Below are 27,617 nucleotides of genomic sequence, written 5' to 3' on the forward strand. Positions count from 1 at the left end.
AGGAATAGTCTGAGAAATGCCGACCTAGCATGCTGTTTTCATTTAGGTTACAACCTATCCCCAAGCCCTTGGTATGTAGATAGCTCAATTCTTCAGCCGTAGCATTTAGGTCCAGGGGTCTGCAACCTGTGGCTTTCCAAATGTTTTGGACTGCAGCCCCCCATGATCCCTTGCCATTCATGCCACTGGCTACAGCTGTGGAGATGTAGTCCAAAACATCTGGAGATTCAAAGGTTGCAGACCTCTGATAGGTCCTGTAGTTGCAGCCTTGCTCCATTGTGGGGGCTTCTGACTGAACTCACTTCAGCGTTTCTTTATATTTCCATGGACGGGGCAGCCAGAAGTGGGCACAAGGCTCCAGACCGGGCATCCGGACTGGGTACTAAGGTCCAGGTATACTCCTCAAAACACGACCCAATGCTCTTCAGCAGCAAAGTACATATTAATAGGAGATACTCCCTATCCTGTTTCTCTACTTTGTGTAGAAGTCCATCGTTCTCTTAAATGAATAACTCTAAGGTCTGTTTTGAGACCTTCATTATTCTCCAGGATTCCAGTACAATAACATCAAACTCTTGAACTTTGTTGTGTTTGTAATTTTTTAGGTTTCAAACCCAGTCCCATGCTTGGAGGCTGGACTATGGTACACAGCGAAATATGAGAACCTAATTTATTTATACCATATACTGGGTTCCTACGCCTTCGAAGTGCTGTAATAACAGGCGCTATTTTGACCCCGTTTTAGGATACTGAATCCATCGACCTCAGAAGGTTGTAAGGCTAAGTCAGCCTGAAGGATTCTAGCCTGCAATGTGCAGGCTGCCCTCATGTCTGAGGGTCGCACTTTACTTGTGAGCTATCCGTCCCAGCTGTGTTAACTTTGAACTGCCACCACCTAGTTCGTTACTCCCGATTTTCTAAATGAAACCTTCAATTTTCCCACTGCTCCTGTGGTGTACCCATCCCTCTGACCGGGATCATAATCCGATTGAATAAAACGGAAATTGGGCAAAAGACTTTGAGTTTTCTTCACTTAACATGTTAGTACTTCTATTAGAATGGCGAGATGTCTCCATTTCACCTGCAGGCCACTTTTCAGTCCAAGGCTTTCTTTTTACAAATCACTGGCCTCAAGTGGTTAAAGTTATTTATTTTTTCTTTAAAGTTAACGAAGACTACAACTCCCATGATGCATTTGTTTAAGTGAATGACGGGAGTTGTGTTGTTCTGTTGACATGGAGTCGTCTTCTCAACCCAAAATGTGTGCATGTTTGATGACCAATGTCTTGACATTACCTTTATTATTGCAGACGTAATTCCTTTAGTCCTGCAACGCAACCTGCCCCAAGATTTTTCATTGGACCATCCAGAACTGCCCCAAGATCTTTCATTGGACCATCCAGGACTAGACCCGTCCCAAGATCTTTCATTGGACCATCCAGAACCCGCCCCAAGATCTTTCATTGGACCATGCAGGACTAGAACCACACCAAGATCTTTCATTGGACCATCCAGAACCGCCCAAGGATCTTTCATTGGACCATCCAGGACTAGAACCGCCCCAAGATCTTTCATTGGACCATCCAGGACTAGAACCGCCCCAAGATCTTTCATTGGACCATACAGAACCGATTGAGCAGCATCATTATTTTTTAAGGCGTGCATTAAAGTAATCACTCAAAATAAAATCCATGTTAAGAGTCAATTTTATTTAGATTATTAATAGGTATGGGCTCCACTCTTTAAAGGGAACATTGTAATTAAACAATTATGATATTTCATAATATATTTTACCTTTAAATATTTTTTGCTTTTTCTTTGTTTTTGCCAGCTATCTAGGGTCTTTTAGTGTACGAAAACATCTTTTATTTTTACTTTGATGAATGCACTGCACGATAATGCACGGTTCTGAATATGTGACCCTTTCCTGGAGGCACCAGTTGTCTTCATATTAGTAGCCAAGGTTTCTGGATTTCGTGAAAATCGTAGTCTCTGAAATTCCACTCCAGGTGGAGACCAGCATGAAGCCCAGGTGAAGAATCCGTGGCGAACACTCTCATGCTTGGACCAACCTCAGCCTGCGGACGCGCGGGTGCTTTGTGATCCCAACCTATATTTACACATAGAAATATAAGTTTGCTTTTGACATTAGAGGCAAGGACAGTGATCTACAAGCATAATTATTTGTAGTCGGAAGGGTGCGTTGAATGCATCGAGATTCTTGGCGCCAAAGTATAGAATTGTGTCCCCCCCCCAGTTCTGACAGTGTCTTGGGGTCTCCTCGTCAATTTTTCTTCGTAGGGAGCTATTCCCTTAATTAGGGTCTGGGATAAGGCACAGAGTGCTCCCACCAAGTATTAGCTATGGCCACCAGCCAGATCTACAAACAGGCTGAGTTTCCACAGTTCTATGGACATTTTGTAAATCTATATATTTTTTGTGCCTGGCAGAATAATTGTAATCCCAATGTCACTCCTGTAACCGCCCTCAGGTGGTTGCTACTAATGTCTGAAAGGGAGTAAAATGTTGCTCTGCTCGCCGGGCCTTCCTCTTTGAGTTACTTGTATCCGAGCGCCACGTCAGTTTCTGAGTAGGACAGGTCACTTGCCACAGCCTGGCAGAGCAGGCGGCGCCGTCTTGGAATGTGGTTGGAGGCACCGTGCCCAAGAGAGTTTCCTGAAATGAGGGAACAAATAAACGTTCTGGACTTGGAGAAAATGGGAGTTCATGGTGCTGCGAGGCCGCAGGCTAGTGCTACAGAGAATAGAAGTGTGATTTGTGAGCAACCAGCACTATCTGTACCCCCTAAACATGTCTGCTCTAGATCTCCCACAGAGACCCAACTCTTTCCTCCTACAGCTCCCCGACAGTAATCTCAATGCGGCAATGCCCGTCTTTTGGAAGCCACTTTGTGTCTGGATCAGTCTATGTGACCCTCCCACCAGGGTCTTTAAGCGGCTGGGATTCTCTTCTGGTTGCAAGGAATATCCCAATCACCCCCCACCTTGAGCTATTAAGGCTCTTTAGGCTGGACCAACCACCATTCCCTGACCCATCTGTGGCCTGTAATCATGATAGGGGTCTGCTCTAGATACATACTGTAATATCTAACCAGAGAAAGACCATTCAAGAAATAAACCATTCGTAATATAGTTCTTGTTTGCTTAGTGGACTCCATGATGCTCAGTTCAGATACGCCCATGGATTCGATCCATAACTGGGGTTCTCTCCTAACTTGACAGGTTGTTTTGTGGGTCCCTGTTTACCCAATTGAACAGGTGGAGGGACTTCCTCGTAGAGCATCCAAGGCACTAGATATAATATATATTTGCAATGGGGGATTGACTAGGGTTTAACTGGGATTTCAAAGATAACTCAGGCGCGGGCAACCCCGTAACCTGGGATCAGCAACAAGTGCAACCAATTTCCAAAATAAACCAGGTTTGACCATACCAGAAATGCGGTGACCTATGTGGCTGTCTCATTACTGCTGTGGTAGTAATGGTGCACACAGCAATCTAAAGGATTGGGCTGGGGGTAAAGGAAAGGTGGAAGGTCCAGGAAGAGTGCATCACAGATCTGCTACAGTAGCTCCAGCGGGCGGCTTAGAAATACAGCGGGCAAAAGTCTTGTTTTGCTCTTAGAGCACTAGTGACCTTCTTCGTGGGGGCTAGAGAAGTCTTATCCTGGGTTCAGAAGTCTACACATATCTTCATACTTGTTTTTACACTGTGATTTTCTTACCTGCCTTTGAGGCTCACGCATACAAGCGTGCTGTGCTTCGTTCTTAAATTCTTCCTTGTTAATTGAAAGTAAATCTTAATTGAGAGAAACTTTGACTTTTGAAGATATCTAGAAAGACAACTATTGTCTGCTTTGGATAGGATTAGTTAGTCCCTCAACCTACATGTGGAACCTTTGCTTCCTCTTTCAAGCTCGTCGCCGTCTCTCCCTCAACGTAGCACACTTTTTTGTACACTGTCGCTTATCTGTGGTAGCGTCCAATTTTTGTGCGGCTTCCCTTGCTCTCCAATGATCATACATTGTTGACCACTCGGATGTTTGCAATGCTTTCTGGAAAATATTTGCTATTTAAAATGGAAATGTGTAAGGGAAAGAAGTACAGCGCAGACGTCAACCAGCATCGGTCGTGGCTCGGGAAGTTGGGGAGAATGCCCAGATGTTGGTCCAAGCACACTAGAATGATTACGGAATCAAAAATATGGACGTACGGCACATGATTTCTGTGGAGCGCTTTAATAAAATATCTTTTAACAAGTTGAAATATAAATCTCTTGAAGCTCAGATCAGGTAGAACTTGAAAAATATGTGCACGCGCGGTGAGGCACGATTGGCATATTTGTCAACCAGGACACGGGCTTGGCACGTTAGCAGCTTCTATCAGTGAGGCAGTAGTTATTTTGTAAAAATTGTGCCGGGGGAATTGGTCATTTTAGAAGGTAAGGCAAATGAGCTGGTGTTTGTAGAAGGTTAGGAGGAACAAGGGATTCTACTGGGTTGTCGACATTTTGGCTGACCGAACAGGGGTTCATGTGTCTTTGGGAAAAGTTTTGAAAGTGCACATTCTGGGTTGTCACTGCTCGTGGTTGTGTGAATAAGATATCACAAGCACAGACGAGGTGAATCTAGCAATCTAGGATTGGGGAACACCAAGTACAGCAGGTTGCACTGACGGGGAACTGACACATCACTTTTGGGACAGCAGGGAACTGGGACATGCAGAAGCCTGTGGATGTGGATGACATAGAAGTCTAGATGCTCTGGGGGGGGGGAGGAGGCATGGGCATAATTTCAGGGGGGTGGGAGGGGAATAAGGGTGTTTGTCCCCCCCCACTTTTGTGGCACACCATTTTGTCCCCCTCATTGGGCTGGGGCCCCTTTCCTTTAGATGTCATACTCCCACCCCCCACCTTCCCCAGCGTTTTCAGCAGTGACTCCAGTGCTAGGAGGAGGTCAAGCATTTCTATAGGATAAATGCCTGCAGGAAACCCTTATCCACGGGAGATTATTAGTATCGGTGGAGGGGGAGAAAAGCTCAGAGATAGAAGACAGAAGATGCCAAAGCTGCCTGGTGCAGAATAGGTGATTCGAATCACAACTCTACCTTGCAATCCCAGTATCATAGCCTTAAATATTTGTGTGTGTGTATGCATGCTTTACTACACTTATATTGGATGAATTCACCTCTTGGGCTCTGTAAGCCTTAAACAGTGGCCTGCAACCTTTGGTTCTCTACATGTTTTTAACTAAAGCTGCCGTCGGCCTTGGCCAACATAATCAATAGGAGTCATAGTATAAAATATCTGGAGAGCCACAGGCTGCAGACACCTGGCCTAGAGTCTTATAATTGCCCTGCATAGCCTGGCACAAAGCGAGCCATCACTTCGACATGTTGAAAGCCCTTATGGGAGTAGACATGTTGGATACAGTGAACCTTAAAAGAAATGCAGCTGTGCACCCCTCCCCCCGCCTCAAACTCAAGCAGCCGGCAGGCGTTGATCGGCTGCTCCCCTCCTTGTTCCCTCCATTACCTTTGCACGTGGGTGCAAATATTTAGCTGTTGAGGAAACCCCTAAACTATGAATGTCCAATGGCTGCAAGAGCAGATTTAGTGTGGGTTATTTCATCTGACGTCACTTCGAATCGAAGGCTCCTCTGGCGTTAATCCGTGCTTCAAATGTCTGGTGCTCCCTAGGGAAACAAAGAAGCAGGCATTAATATATGTACCACTGTATGTCAGAACCATATTTATTTCATTCACATCTTTCCCATTTAATGTGTTGATGTCTCCTGAACCCAGGGGGTGTTTGTTGCACAAGAATGAATTATGACTAAGGCTTCCAGATTTCTGTTTTTACTGATTTTGACACAAAAATACAGATGAAAATCAGTCTAATTTCTCTCTGTAATAATTAATAAAAATTGAAAGAAAATAGAAAAACAGGTCTTTCTGTCTGGTTCTTTATGATGTCACTCATACATCGCAGGCCAATCGCATTGCAGATTGGCAGCACAGAGAATGTAAAAGTTGTATGAAAATAACATTAAAGTTCTTCCAATTGCTGCCAGCATATATCTTAGGGCAGCAGCAGTCACAGGAGCAACCATTTGTTGTTATGGAAAAATTGAGCTAGTGTGTCTTTCCTATATGGCTGCATGTGTGCTTTAATAAATGCATTTTTTTATTATAATAAATGGCAAAAAATACTGGTTGCAAATCTTTTTATATGACAGATAAATGTGGATAAATACAGAAAAAAGGCCCAAAAATAAATATAGATAAATACAGACAGAAATGGCAGAAAAATATATACCATAAACATGGAAACCTTAATTATGATGCATTCTGGGTAATGGCATGTCCTGGGACGACCTCTCATGTAACTTGTTTGCATGTTTATACATAGAGTTAATTGGTCACAACAGAGGGGTGGGGCGAACTAGTGGTGCAGTGGCACAGGGGTGCTGCAGATAAAAGGACACCGCCAGCTCACACAAGGTTAAGTGTCATGTGATCTGGCGGCACCCTTTATCGGCAACGCCCGATGTAAAGAGTCAGTTAGTCTCTCACTGATAGAAAGTCATTGACTGACTCTTTACATGACAGCGAGTGACTGAAGCAGGGCGCCAGCACCTTCAAAGATTGTGCAGAGGGCACTGGTAGACCTGGGGCCGGCACTGTTTTTTCCAAACCGTTGGTCCCTCTCCCTGAAGCCTTCTCTTGTGTAGAAGGGTGTGCTTGTTTAGTGGATTAAGGGTCTGGTTCTATAAGCCCAAACTATTGCATTAGAGTACAGATAGGGAGAAATGGCCATGCTAATCCCTATGGCCATTCCCACCCAGTCCTGCCAAAAACACCTCCCCATGGGAACTTTTAGAGCTCACTTTATTTAGGCCTTACAATCAAACAATGCACTGCTATTGTTTTTTCAAAGCAGTTTTCTGAGAGTCAAGGACTTAGATGTAAACCTGCTACTGGTGTAAAAAAAAGAATGTCTTAACCAGGCAGCCTTCAGCTACTCGATGTATAAGCACTATGCATGTCCTTCACTGAAGTCCTGTTAAAAACAAGCATTGGCAAAGCCAATATTTTTTGCTTGTGCATACGTTTTAAGCTTTTGCCAGGCACCGCTATTAGATGCCCAGGTAATCGCACCATTTTGCAGCTTTTATCATCAATGCGCAGTTAATAACAATACAGCTGTGCCTGGCAAGTGCCTTTGCGATGCCTAAATAAAAAAATAAAAAAAAAAAAAAAACTTTGCTTGTTTTTATTAGTTTGCTAGCACCACCTTGCAACGTGCTGGTTTCCGTAGTCGGCCTCAGTGGCAGCAGGTGAACTTTCAAAGCGGCTGGGGGTTGGGTAGGTGGACATACTTTACACAATATGAGTCCTGCACATTATTTCAAAACTGCACCACTTCGCTTTGTACCCTGATACTCCTTTTGGATGCTTCTATGTTAAATTTGCAAGGGAGAGGGCACTCTGGAAGCCAGTTCCATGTTCCTAACTAAGTCCATTTCTATGCTATTCCTAAAAGGACTTTCCAGGGGCCTGCAACGTTTGGCTCTCGGGATGTTTTGTACTACAACACCCATCAGTTCTTGCCAGACCAGCCAATATTAGGGGATTAGTGGAGCTGGTGCGGGTTTAACTCACCCCATGGCATTCCTGCAGTATTTCCTGAGAGTTGGACCCTGCTGCATGGCCCACTGTGGGGGTTAAGGCCTACTGAGCTGCAAGGCCTGAAAATGAGCAGGGAGTTTGACCAGCCAGTGAGGGTACCTGCGTTATTCTAAAATAGATTTGGTGTCCTTTAAAAGGTCTTCTTCCTGCTTGCGTTGGAGTTTTTGTTTGGCTGTCGAGTTAGGAGAGGAGTGGCCAGGCTCAAAATTGGTTGTTTTGGAGTGCTTTGGTCAAGTTTAGGAAGGTTGTGAAGGAGTTTTTGGGAGTAGTACTTAGTGGGTCGTTTGCTGTTCCTTGATCCCTTGTGTAGCTCCTTTTTGTGCTGGGACAGTGGAGGAGGAGCTAGACTACACCTCAACTCTGTTTCAGAAGTTGAAGAAATCAGCTATCAGGGGGAGATGCAGCCTGCGGAGGAAGGATAGACCGGTTAAGACGAAGCATTTAGTTGGGGAGATGGAACTTGAGGAGGAGGTTGGGGTAGTGATGAATCAAGGGCATTAGTCCCTTCTCCCCAAGGGTGATGCTCCCCCTCCCCATGAGGCTAGGGAGGTGCGCTCGCACTGCAATACCATCCCTAGGGGGAGAAGCAAGTGGGACATCACCTTGCGAGACTCCCCCTTAAAGGACAAGGACTTACGTTTGCATGAGGAACTCCCACGAGGTCCCAAGCTGTGAAATCCTGGATGAGAACCTAAATCAGGAAACCCGCGAGATTCAACTCACTTACTGCTGCTACACGGGATACTAAAGCTATGGCAGTCCCGAGAGGCGAGAAGCAGACAGGGCGGAGTCTCAAACCCAGGCGGTGGCGGGACCACAGAGACCCATGTGTGGTGGACCGACCGCCAACAGCAGAGGATCAAAAGGTGTCTGAGAGTGCAGGTGAGCAAAGGGACACAGAAAGAAGGAGAGAGAAACTGAAGACGCGAACAGTGGGGAGAAGGCGGCATCTGCGCCTCAGAGAGATCGAGAGAGAGAAACCCAGAGACCGAAACCCTCTGACAACGTTCCCCTTCAAGAAAGAAGGTAACCGGGAGGACGGGAGGTGCAGGGAGATTCAAGAGGATCAGTATAACACCCAACTAACCCAACATTAGAAGATATAAAACAGAGTTTGCTTTGAAGACAAATGGATATAAAGATTGCAAAGCAAGAGAAAGTCATTATAATACACAGCTTACTCGTCACAGTAGAACATTTGAAACAGACTTAGCTGTGAAGGCAAATGGATTTAAATATTGTGAATCAAGAGATCATCATTATAATGCAGTAAACTCGTCGCAGTAGAAGACATGAAACCGGGCGAACTGGGAGATCAAATAGAAACAAATATTGCGAATCAAGAGAAAAGGCTGATAAGAGCGAAAACCAATGTGACAAAATACCCTGGAAAAGAGAAAAACGTAGTACCATCCTGCATAAAAACAGTATAATATTAAAGAAATTGAAGGACAGGGTTTTGAGCCTACAGACATAAACCAGATATAGACTACAGTGATTCAGGAAAAGTGGAATTGTTTTGACATGAAAGTAAAAGTCTAGAAAAACTTTAAACCGGCCGAGAAAGTCAAAGTGAAGAAAGTAACTGCAACATCGCACTTCGGAAATTAAAGAATACAAGAAGTCACCCGTGAAGACATGCTCACGCACCTTGACTCTAACTCTTTCTCCGTCTTCTTTCTTCTTGATCTCGCCTCTGATTTCTATATGGTAAACCACAACATCCTGATCTCCAGACTCCATGAGACCCTGAGCATAACTGATAAAGCCCTGGTGTGGCTATCATCCTTTCTTTCTGACCGTCCTTCCCAAATAGAACTCAGTTCCTTTATCACCGCTATCACTCTCTCTACTTGTGGTGTCCCCCAGCAATCTAACCTATCCCCCTGGTTTTTCAATGGGCCCCTTAGGCTCACATTATTTCTGTCTTCACCTCCAACTTTCAGGAGGACACAGCTCTCTTTAAGGCTACCCTCGGCCTCTTCCCCCCTTATCCTTGACTGTCTGCAATTCAGTCCTGGTGTGCTGCTAATTATCTCTGCCTTAATGCTTGTAAGATAGAGATCGTCCTCATTGGGATCCCTGCTCCTGTTTTGCACTTTCACTCTGGCCGACCACACTTTGTCCTGCTCCCCAACAAACTAGTGAGGCAAAAATCCCGGGGGTCATCTTCAACTCTACTCTCTCCTTCTCTTCCCACATCTCAGACATGTCCAAAAGGTCCCACTACCAGCTTCACCTTCTTAGAGGTATTCTACCTTTTCTCACCTTCCCCCAGAGGCTCACTGTCTTCAGAGCCCTGGTTCTCTCCAGACTGGACTACTGCAACAGTCCCTTTTCTCAATCTTCCTACCTCTGTGCTTCGACCTCTTCAACTTATCCAGAACAGAACTGTGAGACTTATCCTTGGCCTCAAGCCCAGGGACCGCATCTCTCCGGCACTGAAATCCATCCACTGGCTCCCTGTGGCTGCAAGGATCAAGTTCAAGTCCCTCTGCATAATCCACAAGGCTTTCTGGGACCTGAGCCCATACTATCTACAATGCTCTCATCCTAAATACTCTCCTTCCAGAGGCCTCCACTCAGCCTCCTCCAACTCTCTGCGGGTGAGCCATTTTTTCAGATTTGGGGGTAGATCCTTATCCTCTGCATGTGCCTCCCTCTGGAACAGCCTACTTGCCTCTCTCCATCTTGAGCCTGACGACCTCCTTAAGTTCCGGAAACACCTCAAGACTTCCCTTTTCTCTTCCTCTCTCCCTCTCAATTGCTAACCTCCTTCCTCCTCTCTACTGCTTCCCTCCTTTGTTCTCATCCACAACCTGCTCAGTCAGCTGACTGGTCACCTGGTGAACCTCCAGAGACTCACAGGGCCCAGCCTCCCCTCTCCCCACCCCCACCAGTCCTGAACTTGCCCCCGGGCCTCCTCTGCCTTGCACTACTGCACTTGGAATACGTTCCATAAGAGGGGCACCTACCCCGCACTTAACCCTGGTCCATGCTGGACTGGGCGTTCTTGTCCCCGCCTGCACTATGCTTAGTATGTTAGTCTATCATGTCCTCCTCTTTCTCCCCTCCCTTGCTGGCCCCCTTCCCATAGGTCGACCAACCTTTTGTGTTTTTATGCCCCCCAAACCCATTTTGCTAGTTATTGCTGTTAGATCATTCCGAATCTTCAAGGCATAAGAATGACGTTGATATCCCCTTGTTCCCGTCCCACCTTGAAGCGCCTTACTTGTGTATAAGCGCTTTACAAATAAACAATTAAAACAGACTATTTGAAGATTTTATATTAAAGACTGGTAGAAGCAGTACCCGCAGGAGATGGGAGTAATTCTCCTAGTGGTAGGGTCAGATAAGGTATTTATTTATTTTGGATTTTTAAAGCGCTCACACAGCCCGCGGGCATCGAGGCGCTGTTACATGAATTGTTTTGTTTTTTAGTTGCATAATTGTTTTTTTTCTTAGTTGCGTATTTATAATACCTAGTGGTTTCTAAGCGCAGACCCGGGGATCGAACCTGTGTTGCTTTGTGTCATCTTGCTTCCAAGGCGAACACGTTAATGCTTGAGCTATCCTCCCGGTAGATTTGGACAACAGTCGTTTCTTTGAACATTCATGACTGACAAACACCTTAGTTAGTAAAATAGGCAAGGTCCACCCATAGTTGCAGTGAAAGTAAGGCCTTTACCTTTACTTTAATAAACACAAGTATAGCATGTCCCCTGAGAGTCTGTGTCCTCCTTCTGACCACAGGGTAGAGACAGATTCTCTCTATGTGTTCCTGCAGAAGGTGGGTGAGTACGCTGAACTGTCAGGATGGAGGAAGTACTCCAGGGCCAGCAAGGAGAGGTAGCCACAGAAGTGTGAGCCAACAATGGGCAGATGGGAGAGGACTTTATGGTGCTGCAGGAGTCCCAAAAGCATCAGGATGAGGATCCAAAGATAGTTATTTTGCTGATGGCTCAGGAGGAAGAGACAAGGGCCAATGCAACACTGCATGCCCGTGCAGAGGGGGAAGGGGCGGGACAAGGCTACTCTGGCTTTCCTCCAGCGGGTGAAGCCAACTCAGAAGACATCCCACCCATAACATTGTTGCTATTCGCAAATAGCACCACCGCAGTTCTTGGACACCTTGTGGGCTTTCCTTGCTTCTGGGGTCCAGCACTCTGTTGAGGTGGCTCAGGCTTGGTCAGTCCTGCTTCGAGGGAGTCTGGAGGATCTTCTTGCAGCTCGAGCCCGGCTTATAAACGATGCACTCGATTCTTGTGTTCCTGTCCCCTGGCACTCGGTACCTGCAGCAGCAATGGAAGCACAGCCAACAGAGAGAGGGGTTTCAGTCCAGTTCGTCTTGGGGTGGATTGGTCCCACCAATCCAAGGGGAGAAGTCGTCCTTTCTGGGCTTCTCTAGTTGATGTCAACATAGGAGCTTCAGCACTGCAGCAGGGCTTCACTGGACAAACCAACGGTCCAGGAGGCGCAGCAAGCTTCTCTTCCAGTTAATTTATTTGGTTCCTGCGTCCAGTGGTCGACTCTGCCTTCCTTGCAGAAGACCTCGCCTTTTATGCAAGGCGTTCCCGTTCATTCACAGCTTAGCTGTCACTCACACAGCAGGGTGTCTGCCCTTCAAGGACAGCCAGCTGGCCAATCACCTTTGGGTGCATTTCTGTTACCAAGGAGACTAGGCACAGGGAGTTTCAGGCACCTCCATTGCTTCCTGCCCTGCCAGACACGCTGGAGCTAGAGGCGGGCTTCTGCAGTGAATCCCGCCGAAGACAAAATGAACAAAGGAACCAAACCTGGTTTGGCACACAGAGTAAACCTCAAGAAGGACCTTTCCAACAAGAAATGGCAAAAAAAGAAGACCGGGCCATTTTAAATGGGCACCCATGGGTGCTATACTGCAGCTGTGAACGCAGCCTGCGGTAAAAACACACAATGGTAGGAAAAACTAAACCACTGCCATCAGCCATTAATTGTTGGAACGCTAATTCCAAGGAGAAAACCTATCGCCATTCTTGTAGATGGGCACCACAATTGTACTACAATTGCATGTTTCCAGAATTCAGGAACTGCCTTTCTTTTAACAATATCTTGGAATAATACATAAAGTATCTCAGCCCAGAGGCAAATATCTCTCTTCATTATATGATTAGCGATACCATCCAGGCCTCCGGCCCTAGAGGGATTGGTCCTTCTAATCAGATGTTCTAAGTTCTATCCAGGTCCAAATCACAATTCATGCCCGCCCTGATTGGTGCCACCACTGAGAGTATCCCTTTGTGGTGTAAATCCCGGTGAAGAGGGATGGGCATATCGCCCCCTCCTCCTTCTCCAATAAGAAATATTATCCAGAAGAGGAACAGAAGATATCATGAACGCCCATACTATTTCGGACCAATTCCTAGTGTTCCAATCATAGATAAGTATGTTGAGAGGTACCCACTCAGCCAACCTTACAGACCAGGTCCGGTTCCAATCCTACCCAGGGTGGACGAGGACCCTCAGACAGCCACTAAGGAGACTTCAATTGACAGTATTGACTAAAGCGCCAAGAAGCATATGTCACTGATGTCGTTAGAGACACCACGACATAGCGTTAGACAGGAAGCACACGTGCCATCCACACAGTGAAACACAAACACGCACTCGATTACACAAAGAACACGGATGCACAGTTCTATAGTTAGAGGACAGCTACACGTACATACTGTCATTACTTTATTATTTTGTCACTAGCTTAAACGCAGCAATGCAGAAACCGCAAGAAGCACGAGATCCTCAATACAGCTTGCAGATGCTTATATGCCATTAACCTTATGGAACGCGCAGGAGCACCTAGGGGACCTCACAGTCCAGTGTGACTAACGTATGGAGAATATAGAATAGCACAAACATGTTGAAGCCATGGTATGGCTTAGGAAAATTACAGCAAACCACAAGTCCTCAGCAGGAGCTGAGCTAAGGTGAATTCAGGCTGGACAAGAACACACGTGTATGAGACGGGACCCACAGCCAAGGACACTAGATACGAGTGGCATTCCATTCCCTGAACAACAGTAACACCGGCCAGAGTACAAGCAAATAATTCCTCATAATTCAGAGCTTCAGAGGCCCAAATCATGGTCTCTGAACATGGGACCCTGCCGACTCCGATGACGAATCAAAACCAGAAGCTGGGAAAGATAGTCAGTCTCACGCGCCAGACAGAAGCTTGCAACAAAGTTGGTACAACGAGAGACAAGTGTTGCACAATGTGAACGAGCACTCTCATAGTCTAAGGTGTTGAACACAAGTTAAAATGCTGACACATAGTCACTCTTATTAACTTGAGAAGGTACATCAAGAGCTGAGTAACATGCGGAACCCGAGGCCTGGGGAGATCAGTTCTAGCCAATCACAGTTCATGCCCTTACGGGTGGGTAGCAGCGGGCAAGAACCAATGGTAAGACCCTCACACTGCAACATTGTGTAGAATAATTTAATTTGGGATAGACCAGGCCAGCCACCTTACATGCAAGAGCCAGTAGACTAACATGTATAGTGTCCACTATAGGTGGACTATCACTCAGTGGCCAATCCCAGACGATGATAGGTTTTCTAGAGAAGGGCCAAGGTTGTAGCATCACTCTGACGTAACCCCATGTCAAAACTGGCCTGCAAGCCAGGGAACGTGTACTCATCCCTGTTGGTTGTGGCTGTAATAAACTGCAGATTGAACTTGCTGTCTGTCTGGACCTGCCTTCCTTTTGCAGGGAGGAGTTAGGCCTTCCACGAGTTCCTAGAGTCTACGAACTCAAGTAGCCCTCAAACTTACCTGGGAGTTTGTCCCCAACACCGACCACATATTACCTCCATTCCAATTCCCCTATTGGATTCACCTGTAAGCTTTCCTTTCTCCCAGGATTATCATTGAGAGGTTTCTATAAGGCACCCATATCTCTTTACAATTTGGAGAACTTTTTCCCCCTGCAGCTGGTACAACCGCGCCTTCTGACGCCTAATCGAGTTCTTAAAAGATTGCTTCCGTTTTTTGGTTTTCTCAGAGGTAGCCTGCACCCACCATTTCCTTTATTAGTTTTCACCGCCTCCTTCTATGCTCCTTATTTTTTAGCTTAAGTGCCCCAGTCATATATTGCTCCAGAGGGCCCACCAGTCTTCTGCCTATCCACAACAGATTTTATGTGACCTCTAATAGCCAGCATACTCAAGGAATCCCACGCATTTGGGCCGGCGTGAAAATTCTTGCCAGGCCAAATGATGGAGTATTTGTATGGCAGCGAGGAAGGGAGACCATCCTTGCTGCCACACAAATCAATGAAAATGGACCGTGACATGAACAGAATGTGTAAAATCCTTAAGCAAGGTTTTGACACATTCTGTTTACATTACACAGAGCCCAAAATGATCTCCATTGTATTCAACATACTACATTTGCTCTATTAAAATGTTACCAATGAAGGGTTTTTTCATGTCATTTGGCCCTTGGGAAGCTTGCAGCAACAACGCAACACCTGTAGGCCATTATTCCTGGGAACAAACAGACCAATTTGTTTTAGTGAATCCTTTTGTAAAAACACATTTAATAAACTTTGTAATCTAGCCAAATTCATCAGATTGTTAATAAAGCTATGCAAATGTGTTTTTGATGTACATGATGGCTATCTCCACAAATCTAAAGGCATTTTTAACTATTTAGGAAGTTGTGCAATTGGTTATCTATCTTGTTGATTACACATATCAGACACTTTAGGTATGAGTGTATAGGATTACCTAATGCACCCCACCTTTATGCTCTTATATCTTTGCAAACACACTCCTTTAGTGTTCTTCATATCCCTTATGCAGACATAGTAAGTAAATCACTCTTTATCTTCACCCTCATCACATTCGTTGTGATTTACAGCAATTTTGATGTTTTCTGTAATTTCTCTAGGATTGTAATGTCCAATGCTGCATTGTTTTTTGCCAAGAACAAACAGGATATATCACATGCAATATTGGTCCTGATGAAGGTGCAGTATCATTTTGTGATGAACTGAAACCTTTGCTAAAGGTAGTCTTCTTCCTTTTCTCACTTTAACACAGAAGCTCACTGTCTCCAGAGCCCTGGTTTTCTCTAGGCTGGAATACTGCAATAGCCTCTTTCTAAATCTGCCTGCCTCTACTACTAATCCAGAACAGGACTGCGAGACATGTCCTTGGCCTCAAGCCCAGGGATGATCATATCTCTCCAGCCCGGACATCTATCCACTGGTTACTGGTGGCCGCAAGGATCAAGTTCAAGACCCTCTGCATTGTTCACAAGGCTTTCTTGGGCCAGAGACCACACTACATCCAACTCTCTCATCCTAAGCACTCTCCTTCTCAAGCCCTCCGCACATCAACCTCTCTGAGAGTAAGATGCATCTCCAGGCTGAGAGTGGGGTGTAGATCTCTCTCCTCGGATGGTGTCTCCCTCTGGAACAGCCTCCCTGCCTCTCTCAAACTTGAGCAGGACCACCACAGGTTCCGGAAGCAGCTCAAGACCTTCCTTTTCGGTTCTGCTTTCTCTCCGTTTCTACCTTGCTGATGTTTTTGTCTGCTGTTTTTGTCTGCTGCACTAACTGGTTACCTGGCCTCCCTCTGATCCTTATGGGGACCAGGCTCCTTCATGACCAGTAGCCCCTTCCACTGCCTCCGCCCCTACAGCGCACTAGGGACTGTATCTGCAAACCTACAGTCCCCTGCCTCCTTGCACTTACTTTGAACCAGCCACTCCGGCGGCACTTACTTGAGCTCTGCTTACTGCACTCTCCCTTTCCCTCCCCCTGGCACTTATCCTCTCCCTTCCCCCTGCACTTGCACGATATGAATGGCAAAAGGCCTAGTAAGATCGTTAGTTTTGTTCCCCTTTGTCTTCCCTTTTCTTGTATTGTCGCACGTTATAAAACATACATTACTTACCGTAAAAGCATTCCTGATGATTGTATCTGCATAGATTCACATGCTGTGCATATGGTCCGACATCCAGTGGTAACCGCGGAGTATTGCATCTTGTCTTTTGGGGGACCGAAAGGGGACGTCGACATAGGCGTGTCTGAAACACTATCCCTATCGTGACGTGTGTAGTACCAAAAATCCCTCACGCGCCGAGGTCCCTCCGATTGTATTTTTTCTGCAATGAGGGAGCCCAAGGCTATAGTGAGTGAGTACATGAAGAGAGAAAGTAGTAAGAAGTCTATGTTCCTTCCACCCCGAGCGGGGAGGCAGGGATGGCGCATGTGAATCTAAGCAGATACAATCATCAGAAATGCTTTTACGGTAAGTAATGCATGTCTTCTGATGCTTGTTAATGTACTTAGAATCACATGCTGCGCATAGACTAGCGAGCAGTACCTGGAGTTGGAGGTGGGTTGTGAGAAGGAACAGTAGTAAAAAGATGTCTTAGTACTGCTTGTCCCACCTGAGAATCAGACCTAGAATGAGTGTCTAGGCAATAGTGTTTTGCAAAGGTGTGTACAGAACTCCAGGTTGCCGCTTTACAAATGGACTCTAGGGGAACATTTGCAATGAATGCTATGGATGCCCCAGTGCCTCGAGAAGAATGTGCTCTAGGCTTGAATGGCAGTTCTCTCTTTGCAAGAGTGTAACATAGTGTGATGCATTTAACAATCCACCTTGATATTGCTGATTTAGAGACAGGGTCCCCTTCTCTACCAGCTGCCACTGAAACAAAGAATTGTTTAGTTTTCCTCAGTGGTTTAGTTCTATCCATGTAGAACATGACTACCCTGCGCACATCTAATGTGTGAAGGCTTCTTTCGGCCATGTTAGTACGTCTCTGGAAGAACGTGGGTAGTACGATTGACTGGTTCACATGGAACTTCGAAAATAAATTTTGGCGCAAATCTGGGATGAGTGCGCAGAACTACCTTATCTTTGTGGACTGTAACAAAGGGGTCCAAAACCGAGAGGGCCTGTAGTTCGCTAACTCTTCTGATAGAAGTGATAGCTACCAGAAAGGCTGTCTTGTAGGTCAGGTCTTTCAGACTAGCTTTATGCATAGGCTCAAAAGGGGGTCCCATGAGCCTAGTTAAAACCACATTTAGGTCCCACCCAGGGGCTGGTGAGTGATGGGGGGATACATTCTTTTAACCCCTTCCATAAAGGCTTTAATCACAGGTATTTTCCACCACAACACCTTCTGCTGTGACGTGGTGTAGGCTGTCAACGCCGCTAGGTGAACCTTTAAGGAATTGAAGACTAAACCAGAGTCCAACAGATGGGTTAGATATAACACAATGTGTGAAGGCGAGCAATCGGTGGGATTGACGCCTTTGGAACTGCACCAGATGACAAAACGTTTCCATTTGCTGGCATAGCAATAACGTGTGTTAGGCTTTCTTGCCTCCCTCAGTATGTACATGCATCTTTGAGGGAGTTGCAGATGTCCAAACTCTATGACCTCAGGAGCCAAGCTGCTAACTTCAGAGTTTGTGGGCATGGGTGCAGAGTCTCCCCCCTGTCCTGAGACAACATGTTGTATGGGCAGGGCAGCTTGACTGGTGGGGAGAGGGACATTTCCATCAGGTTCGCGAACCAAGGTTGGCGAGCCCACATGCGAGCCACCAGAATCATGGTGACTGGTTCCTGGTTCATCTTGTGTACGATCTTGTTCAGAAGGGGAGTCAGGGGAAAAGCGTAGACAAATTTCCCCGACCAAGTTATCCAGAGACCGTTCCTTTTGGATCGGTTCTGGGGGTACCTGGAGGTGTAATCTTGGCATTGGGCGTTCTCCTGAGTAGCGAACAGGTTGAACTCTGGAAACCCCCATTCTGCGAAGACATTGGATACAATGGGCCTCATTACGACTCAGGCGGTAAGGGGTTTACGGCGGCGTAAACAGCGCCGACCCTTACCGCCTGATTCCGAGGTCCCTTAGCGCCATGGAGGTTTTAACACCTGCTTTTAGCAGGTGTTAAAATCCATGGCGCTAAGGGACCTTGATGTTAATTACGCCACCGTAATTTACGGTGGCGTAATTAACGCCTTCCCCACTCCCATTATGCCCTATGGGGCAAAAATGGGAATGGGGAAGGGTAAATGGGGATTGGGGACTTACCGCCCCGCCAACCTCGGAATGGGGCGGTAAGTCCGCCAACCACCATGGCGTAAACATAGTTTACGCCATGGTGGTAAAGGTACGACCCAGGCGGTAACTTACCGCCTGGGTCGTAATGAGGCCCAATGTCTTTGTGCAGTCGCCATTCGTACTCTTCTGGCAGAGGAAAATCTCTGCTGAGTATGTCTGCCAGAGGATTGAGTTCCCCTGGAACATGTTGGGATATCAGGAACATCTTGTGTTTGAGAGCCCATATCCAGATGTTTTGGGACAGCTTGGATAGCCCTGGAGATTGAGTGCCCCCCTGTTTGCTCAGGTAATACAATGCTGTTGTGCTGTCGGTTAGGACCAGCACTGTCTTCCCTTGCAGTTGCTCCTGAAAGGCTTTCAATGCTTTGAACACTGCTAGTAGCTCCAGTAGGTTTATATGGTTGGACGCTACCTGAGGGGACCACACTCCGTGAGCTGTCGGTTGAAGCAGGTGAGCCCCCCACCCCGTGAGAGATGCGTCTGTCGTGAGAGTGGTTTCCACTGCAGGGGTGGTGAAGGTTTTCCCCTTCAAGAGGTTTTCCCTCGACCACCACTGCAGAGAGAGAACGAGGGCTGGTGAGACAACTAACAGATCTTCCCATTGTCCGCTGGCCTGACACCACTGGCTGTTGAGCATGGGACGCATGGGTCGCATGCGCAGACACGCATGGGGAACCAAGTATATGCATGACGCCATCATCACTAGCAAACGCATAGCTTTGCGTACCATCACCTCTCGACTGGCTACATACTGAGGAACCACAGAGAGCATGTTCTGAACCCTCTCGCTGGAAGGGAAGACTAGAGCGTCTTCCGTACGAATAAGAGAGCCCGGGAACTGTTTTACTTGGCTGGGGACTAAACTGGATTTCTTTTCGTTGATAGAAAATCCCAGGCTGAACAGTAGGTCTACTGTTTTTTGGGAATTCCAAAAACAAACGTCGAACAAGTCCCCCGTGATGAGCCAATCGTTGAGGTAAGGGTAAACTGGAACTAAAAGTCTGCGCAGGTGTGCCGCTGCCACTGCCAGGACCTTGGTAAACACCCTTGGCGCCGAGGCTATGCTGAAGGGGAGTACCTTGAACTGGTAGTGTTTGTCCTGAATCACGAACCTTAGGAATTATCTGTGCGCTGGCAGCATTGAAATATGAAAGTATGCATCTTTCATATCCAATGTTGTCATGAAGTCGCCCTATTTTAGCAATGGGATCACCTCTTGCAGTGTTACCATGCAAAACTTCTGGGGCTTTATGAACTTGTTCGCTGTGCGCAGGTCTAGAACAGGACGCATGGTGAGATCCTTTTTGGGTACAAGGATGTACACTGAATAGATACCCTCGTTTACCTAAAGAATCGGGACGGCTTCTATGGCGTCCTTTCCCAGCAGTGCTTGCACCTCTTGGATCAGGATCTGCAGATGTTCCGGTGAAAAGCGTCAATGTTTCGGCGGTCTGAACTGTGGAGGTTGGGCGAATTCCACGCAGTAACCATGGGCGACCGTCTTTAAGACCCACTGGTCTGAAGTTATCCCCTACCATGCCTTGATGAAAGATGTTAACCGCCCCCCCGACCGGAGTGACATGGGAGGGGACCTGGACTTGGTGGTCATTTCTGACCCGAAGTTGACGCTCCTCTGGAATTGGGGCCTCTGCCTCTATTCTCACCGCGCTTCTGACCCCTCTGAGGGTAGTAAGTGGGGCTTGCAGCAGGTTGACTTGAGTTGAAGTTGCCCATGCCAAAATTGTTTTGAGACGCGCGGGCTGGTCCTCGAAAGGACCGCCGAGAATTACTGCCCCTCTGTGAAGAGGGTTTCTGAGAAATTTGGTGCAGCGACTTATTAGTCTCGTGCTCCTTCTTGGCTGTCTCCAACGCATCGTCTACCGCCTTCCCGAGGTTGGCCTCTTCGATGGGTTTGTTGATAATGGATGCCTGGGTCTCAGGTCTGAAGCCTGACATGCGCAGCCACGCATGCCTCTTTAGGAGAGTACCCTGTGCGAGAGACCTGCCTGCTGTCTCTGCGGTGTCCAGGGTATTTTTTACAACATTCTGATTGGCAAGTTTGCCCTCCGAGACAATGGCGAGAAGCTTGGCTCTGGTTGGTTCCGGAACCTCTTGAAGGCCTTCCTGGAGTAGGTTCCATTGGGCGTCGACGTAGCTTGCCAGTAACGTTGTGTTATTGGCAATCCGGACAGTATAGCCCGCCGCCGACGTAACCCGTTTGCCTAAGGCATACAACCTTTTGGACTCCTTGTCCGGGGGTGACTCTCCCGTGGCAAGGGGAACCCCTGCTCTCTTGCGAGTGTTGGTCACCACCAGCGAGTCTGGGATTGCGTGTCCTTTGATATAAAGCGGGTCGGTGGGGGAGGGTCGGAAAGGTTTTTCGACCTTTGGGTTCACAGCCCTAGTCTCAGCGGGTGTGAGTAAGGAAGGGGCCAGCCGTCTCTTTACAGAGCTCAAGAGAGGGATAGACGGGCTTTCCGGAGGCTTTCCATTAATAATGTCCTCCGCGAAATCTTGTTCGGGCAAGGCTTCCAGCATGGCAATTTTAAAGAATTCTGCTGCTTTTTCAACATGTTGTTGAAAGTCATTTGATCATCCACCGGGGAAGCTTGTCGAATCGGGGTGGATGGGGGAGAGTTGAGGCAAACGATATCAGATTTGTGATCGTTCAGCTGGGTGTCCTCCCAGTTGTCCGTTGCCCATTGATCTTCCCCATAGTTGTCCAGAAAAGAAGACTCCTCTTCTTCTGTATAGATGTCTCTATACATGTCCATCTGGACATCTTCTTGATAGTGAACTTGGTGTTGGACATCTAGGTGTTGGACATCTTCTGTTTGAGGGTTAGGGTCTACCCGAGCTTTTTTCGGCGGAGGTTGATCAGAAGCCCTGAAAAACTGCTCCAGCCGATCCACACAACCCTCGAATTGCTCCGTGGTCCACTTGAATGACCCAAATGGACCTATCTGAGTAGGAACCGGGTTCTCCGTCCTAAGGCGTTGAGAGGATCTCCTCAGGGTGCTTGAGAGGGGAACCTGGTTTTCTTCGTAAGAGTCCTCGGGATCGTCTTCCCAATCAGTGGAAAACTTTTCGGTGGATTGGCCCATAACTGTGGGCGGAACCGGTACTAGGCCCACCGCCGTAGCAATCCTATTGATGCTCTTACGGATAGTCACCGAATCTTCGGGAGACAACGCCTCCGATGATGTGTCGGCAGTGAAAATGTCTTCCGCGGCTACAGAAGGGCCAGCGGATGGCTTCTCGGGTAGAGGCCTACTCGTAGTTTTCGGGCCTTGGAAACCTTGGAATCCGTCGAAGTTTCTTGTTCTGAAACTTTGGCGCGTGTAGTTTGGGGAGTAGCGCCCTTGTTATGTTTCTTATGCCCAGTCGTCATGCGCTGCTGCGGATGCGGGGAAGGCTTCGGATCAGACCGATCCGTGGGTGCCTCCGAAGTTTCCGGTGGGCCCGTTGGCACTTTCGCCTTCTTCGACGAAGTCGTCGAGGAGGGCGCCTGGGTTGTGTGCTTTGTGCGGTGCGATTGTACGCCCCTGTCACCGGGTGTGGTCTCTGTAGCAAGACCGGAGTCGAGCCTGGAAGGGTCGGGGATGGGCGTGGCGGCCCTAGAATAGTCCGCCTCAAGGTCTATAACGTCCGCGTTGGACGTTGGGTCACCCGATGTACCCCCGTCACTTTCGAATGGTGTCGCGGCAGGGGAGGGAGGCTCCACGCGTGACATTCTGTATGCGGCCCACCGCTTCAACCGGCGCTCCTTAAGGGTTTTAGGTTTAAGGAGTTTACACGCCGAACACTGCTTCTCGTCGTGCTCTAGGGGGAGACAAGCGTTACACGACGTGTGCTCGTCTTTCCACGGATATCTCACCCTACACACAGCGCAGAATCTAAACAGAGTCCTTTCCATACCATAGCAGAAGGGAAGGGTGACCAGACCAAAAAGGAAAGCAGTGGAAAAGAGGAAAGACATAATAACAGTATGGCAAACCCCGAGCCCACTCTCCCTACTGTGTAGGCCGGCCTGAAGGCCCGACCACGTGGAAGTCCGAACACCGGATCTTAGGCGCGTGAACCCACAGCCGTAGACGATTCCCCCGTTTTCTTCGTTGAAGATGTTCTTGATGGGCGAAGTGACTTAACGGGGAATAACCGACAATTCGGTAAGATAAACAATGTCTCATGAAGAGCTCTGCTACAGGGCGACCAGTTATCTAGGCGGAAAAAAACAATCTGAGGGACCTCGGCGCGTGAGGTATTTTGGGTACTACACACGTCACGATAGGGATAGTGTTTCAGACACACCTATGCCGTTGTCCCCTTTCGGTCCCCCGAAAGACAAGATGCAATACTCCGCGGTTACCACTGGATGTCGGACTATATGCACAGCATGTGATTCTAAGCAGATTAACAAGCATCAGAAACTAGCATTATTTGTAAGTGTAGGAGCACTACGCATCTGCGCATGGGTGTCAGCCTCATTCATCTTGCCAGAGGATGTGACTGTCAGTGTAATATAGAACATTTTACAGAAGGGAGTTCCATGGGGTAGCCCTTAGGCTCTGGCACACCGAGGTGTTCAAGGAGGAAACGTTATGTGCCCCAGAAGCAGCTAGTGCCGCACCCCCCTGCTTGGGTGGTTGTGCCAACAAGGGAGTGTCCGAAGCTCATCACCAATCATGCTCTACCAAGAAGCATCCGTCACTCTTCACTCAGCCCAGCTGTCTCCCCGATCGTCCAAGCCCCATGACTGGCCCAGCACAACCTGACCAAGTGTTGCCATCGACTAACAAGGCTGGTTTACCATCGCTGGCAGTGCATTCTTCTATTGGGGGTGTCACCCTGCAGTGCCACTTTGGCAGAGCAAGCAAGACAGGGTGAAATTGAATGTAACCACATACTGCATGCATTGTGTGTGAGTTATATGACACGCTAGTAGTGGATGCCGCAGAGAAATGCATGCTCCCGCACCACCCTACCGTCTTCGAGATGAGTGAGCAAGTGATGAAAAGCGCTAATTTGAGGAAGGTTACGTAATTTCTGGGATTCCTAGACATGTGTATGGTCGTTAGTAGCATTTCAAGGCACACACTATGGTCAGTCTTAGCAGGGCAGGGAGTTTTGATGTTTTTCCTACTAACCAATAAGATCATATACACAAGCAACTCCCTATTAGTCGGTTATGGCGTTGCAGTGAAGGGATTAAGCAAATTTGAGGGATTCCTGACCGGTGGGATGAAAGATGGACTCAGCCAATATCCGTCAACAGTGACATTGTATGCTTCTAGGCATTTTCAAACCCTATCTGACCTAATACAGAGCTTTGCAAAGAGAACATGTATTACATGGCATACCTTTGTCCATCTTCAACTTTTGGAGAATGTTGCATGTTGGTTAGAAAATGGCCAGTGCAAGCCTGTGTCCCTGTAGCATGTGGTTGCCTGCGATTACGCTATATGGATTACTTGTTTGCCCTGGTATAGGCCTTTGAGAGCAGGATGGTTGGTGCCTATCACGACACAAAAAAGATGGAGACATTTTACAGATATCTTTTTTAGACTGAAAAAAAGGTCAGATAAATTCAATCAAATGTGATTAGGTCAAATGTTTTAGGTCAAATAGACACAAACCATCTTCCTTAACTTAATTGATCTATTGGATCAATCGCTCTTATACTAGTGATCTTTAATAAAAAACAAGGGAACATAGGTTGGCCCTGGCACCGATCATACAAGTGCTGAGAATAAAAAGAAACTTCATATTTTTGCTCATCACTTTAATGGGCATATTGTGTTTGGTGAAACTGTATTAATCAGTGTGTTATAGCTGTAGCATTTCACTGTATATTTATGTTTGTGTTTTAGTGTGTGCTTGTATAGTGATTGTATTAATTTGACAATGTTGATCTGTGATTTTTATCAACTGCTTGATGGTTTTATGGATTTCATCCAAAATATGCTAAGCTTGATTGACTGGTCTAGAGGGTATTAAAAGGGGGGCACATGTGGGCCTGGGAGAGAGCACAAAAAGGCAGTAGTTGCTCAACTGTTTGGTCGAGCAAAATGAGTTGTGGCAGACTTTATTTTGTGAGCCTGGTACTAGGACTCAGACAGTTGCTCTTCTGGTTGGCAAATAAAAGGGAACTAAATGAATTGAATATTTGTGTTAGATGGACTGAGGAAGTCAAGATTGTTTCACTAAGTAGAGGTTGTTGTGTAGCTATGCTATGTAATAGTGCCAAATTAAATCAGGCAGCACCTTCAGTTTGTGTCTGTCTAAATGACCTTTCCCCCATGCCGCTCCACCCGCTTGACTGTAGCTGAGTTGCATTCTAATCTTTATTATCCGAGAAATCTATTATGTGGACTGGAAAGCAATTGGCCTGGTCTTTCTGCCATTGCGGCAACGTCAATGGCCTGAGGCAGTAGCCCAGCTGCAAAACCTGTTCACACTGCATGCTGGCCAGGGGTGATCTGCTGTCCACGTGCACTGCTTGCCTAGTAGGAATTGCTGCAGGCCATCATCACTACCAAACTGAATTTGTTGAGGACATAGGCATCAACCATCTAGTCTGCAGTGGGCTCGCTGCATTCTGGTGGGATTCCAGATTCATGCAGCCAGCTAGACTCTGGTGTGTTTTGCAGCTCTCCAACGGGTTGCCTTGCTGCCTTTTGAACCCCGCACTGCATTGTTGATCTTTTTCCTTGTTTTATAATAATTATAATTGTTCTTTTATAATGCGCTTAATACCAGAGATAGGTTTCTAAGTGCGGGATCGGTATTCAAACTTGTGTTGTGCTGCAAACGTGTTGCCCCTGAGCTATCACCACTCAGACAGACTTTTAAATGTCTCTGTAGTGCTTAGTTACTTATGGCTCTTTCATCCTCTTGTGATTGACAACCACAGGAATGTTCCTGATCTTCCTGCACATGCTGTTTAAAATGCGCCGCCTTGACTTTACCGTGGATGAAGAACAGATGCCAAGCGACCCTCCCAAATTTCCTTCATCCCACCAATGCATTGATCTTGTCCGGATTTTGAGAACAAGTACATAGTTTCCCTACAAGTTCAAGTTCATGTGTTATGAATGTCTGCGTGAGCAATTGAGTGCATTTACATCTGCATCCCTCTCCCAATTCATGCGCTTGTTACATGTGGCTTACTCGTGTGGACACCCATGTTGAATAGATGAGCCTTATCCAGCGAGTGAAGCCAGAGGTGGCAACCCCTATCAAGGAGGGTCTTACTACTCTGGGTCATACAACTCAGAGGCATACAGAAATACAAACCCCTACAAAGCTAAGGAATTCAAGGCTCTGCAAAGGAGACTAACCAGCAACCTCCCAAAGGGGGAGACAACAGAAGCAGGCCTGACTTGAACAAACCAGGGTCCCACACAGAATACAAAACACAAGTGGTAAGCGACCTCCCATACCATCTCAAACAATGGCAGGAAATAATGACGAACAAGTGAGTATTAGAAATGATTCAGAACAGACACATTCTAGAATTTGGCAAGGCTCTGCCCCATACGCCCCTGCCCTTGCCACAAAGACCACATCTTGCAAAGCAAAGTAGACAAAATGCCACTCTGTTGGCCATCTCCATGACCATACGTCTGGCTTCAGAGCTGCCAGAGGCACGGAAACTGCTCTCGTGAACACCAGTGAAGATTTGCTCTCTAATCTTCATTCCAGCTCTCCCTTTGTCCTCATCCTCCTTGACCTTTCCTCTGCGTTTGATGCGGTCAATCATGCCACCCTGATCAATCGACTCTGCAAGAACCTGAGCATCACGGATCAGGCCTTCCTCCTGGACTGACCCTCCGAGGTCCTACTTGGGTAATTTCTCTCCGCACCTCCTTCTCCACATGAGGTGTCTCCTAGGGCTCTATCCTCTCACCCTGTGTCTTCAATGTCTAACTGGCCCCTTTGGGCAACTTGATCTTCACCTTCTCTTCTAACTTTCAGTGTTATTCAGATAACACTCAGCTCTCATTCTGGCTTCCTTCAGCCTCCTAACCTTCCTCGCTCATTCCTGACTGTCTATCTGTGATTCAGGAGTGTTGCGCTGCCAACGATCTCTGCTTCAATGCCTTCATTGAGCCCCCAGCTCCCACTTTCCCTCTCTCACTCTGGCCGCCATCCATGGACCCTCTACACTCACCTTCCTGTGAGGCAAAAAACCTTTCTGTCATCTTTGACTCCACTCTCTTCTTCTCTCCTCACATCTCGGACCTTGCCAATAAGGTCCACTTCCAGCTGCACCTCCTCAGAGGTATTCTCCTTTTCTGACCTTCCCCCAGAAGCTCCATGTCTCCAGAGCCCTAGTTCTTTGCAGGCTGGATTACTATAAGCGCCTCTTTCTCAATATGCCTAATTGTACACTTTGTCCCCTGCAACTAATCCATAACAGGACTGTGAGACGTACCCTTGGCCACAAGCCCAGGTACCGCATCTCTCCAGCCCTAAAATCTCTCCACTGGCACCCGGTGGCTGCCAGGATCAAGTTCAAGACACTCTGCATCATCCACAAGGCTTTCTGGGGTTAGGGCCCCCACTATATCCAACTCTCTCTGCCTAAATACCTTTCTTCTAGAGCCCTTTGCTCAGCTACCTGTAACTCTCTGATGGTCAGACGCTTCTCCAACCAGAGTGGGAGTAGATCTCTCTCCTTTTCAGGTGCCTCCCTCTGGAACAGCCTCCCTGCCCCTCTTAGACTTGAGCCAGATCACCTTAATTTCCGGAAGCGCCTCAAGACCTTCCTTTTCT

The 27,617-nt window shown here is 47.2% G+C and overlaps 1 protein-coding gene across 1 annotated transcript in view; it reads right to left on the reverse strand.

Annotated features, from left to right (window-relative positions):
- Positions 1-4,241: 4,241 nt before the first annotated feature.
- LOC138447729 (brain acid soluble protein 1-like) overlaps positions 4,242-27,617 on the reverse strand; it is a 66,077-nt gene continuing 42,701 nt past the window's right edge. The window contains exon 3 of the mRNA XM_069604031.1: positions 4,242-5,712. Within this exon, the coding sequence (XP_069460132.1) occupies positions 5,695-5,712 (18 nt within the window). The 3' untranslated portion in view covers positions 4,242-5,694. The remainder of the gene's footprint in view (positions 5,713-27,617) is intronic.

This window comes from Ambystoma mexicanum, chromosome 3q (assembly GCF_040938575.1).
Source record: "Ambystoma mexicanum isolate Mex_15411 chromosome 3q, UKY_AmexF1_1, whole genome shotgun sequence".
Taxonomy (NCBI): domain Eukaryota; kingdom Metazoa; phylum Chordata; class Amphibia; order Caudata; family Ambystomatidae; genus Ambystoma; species Ambystoma mexicanum.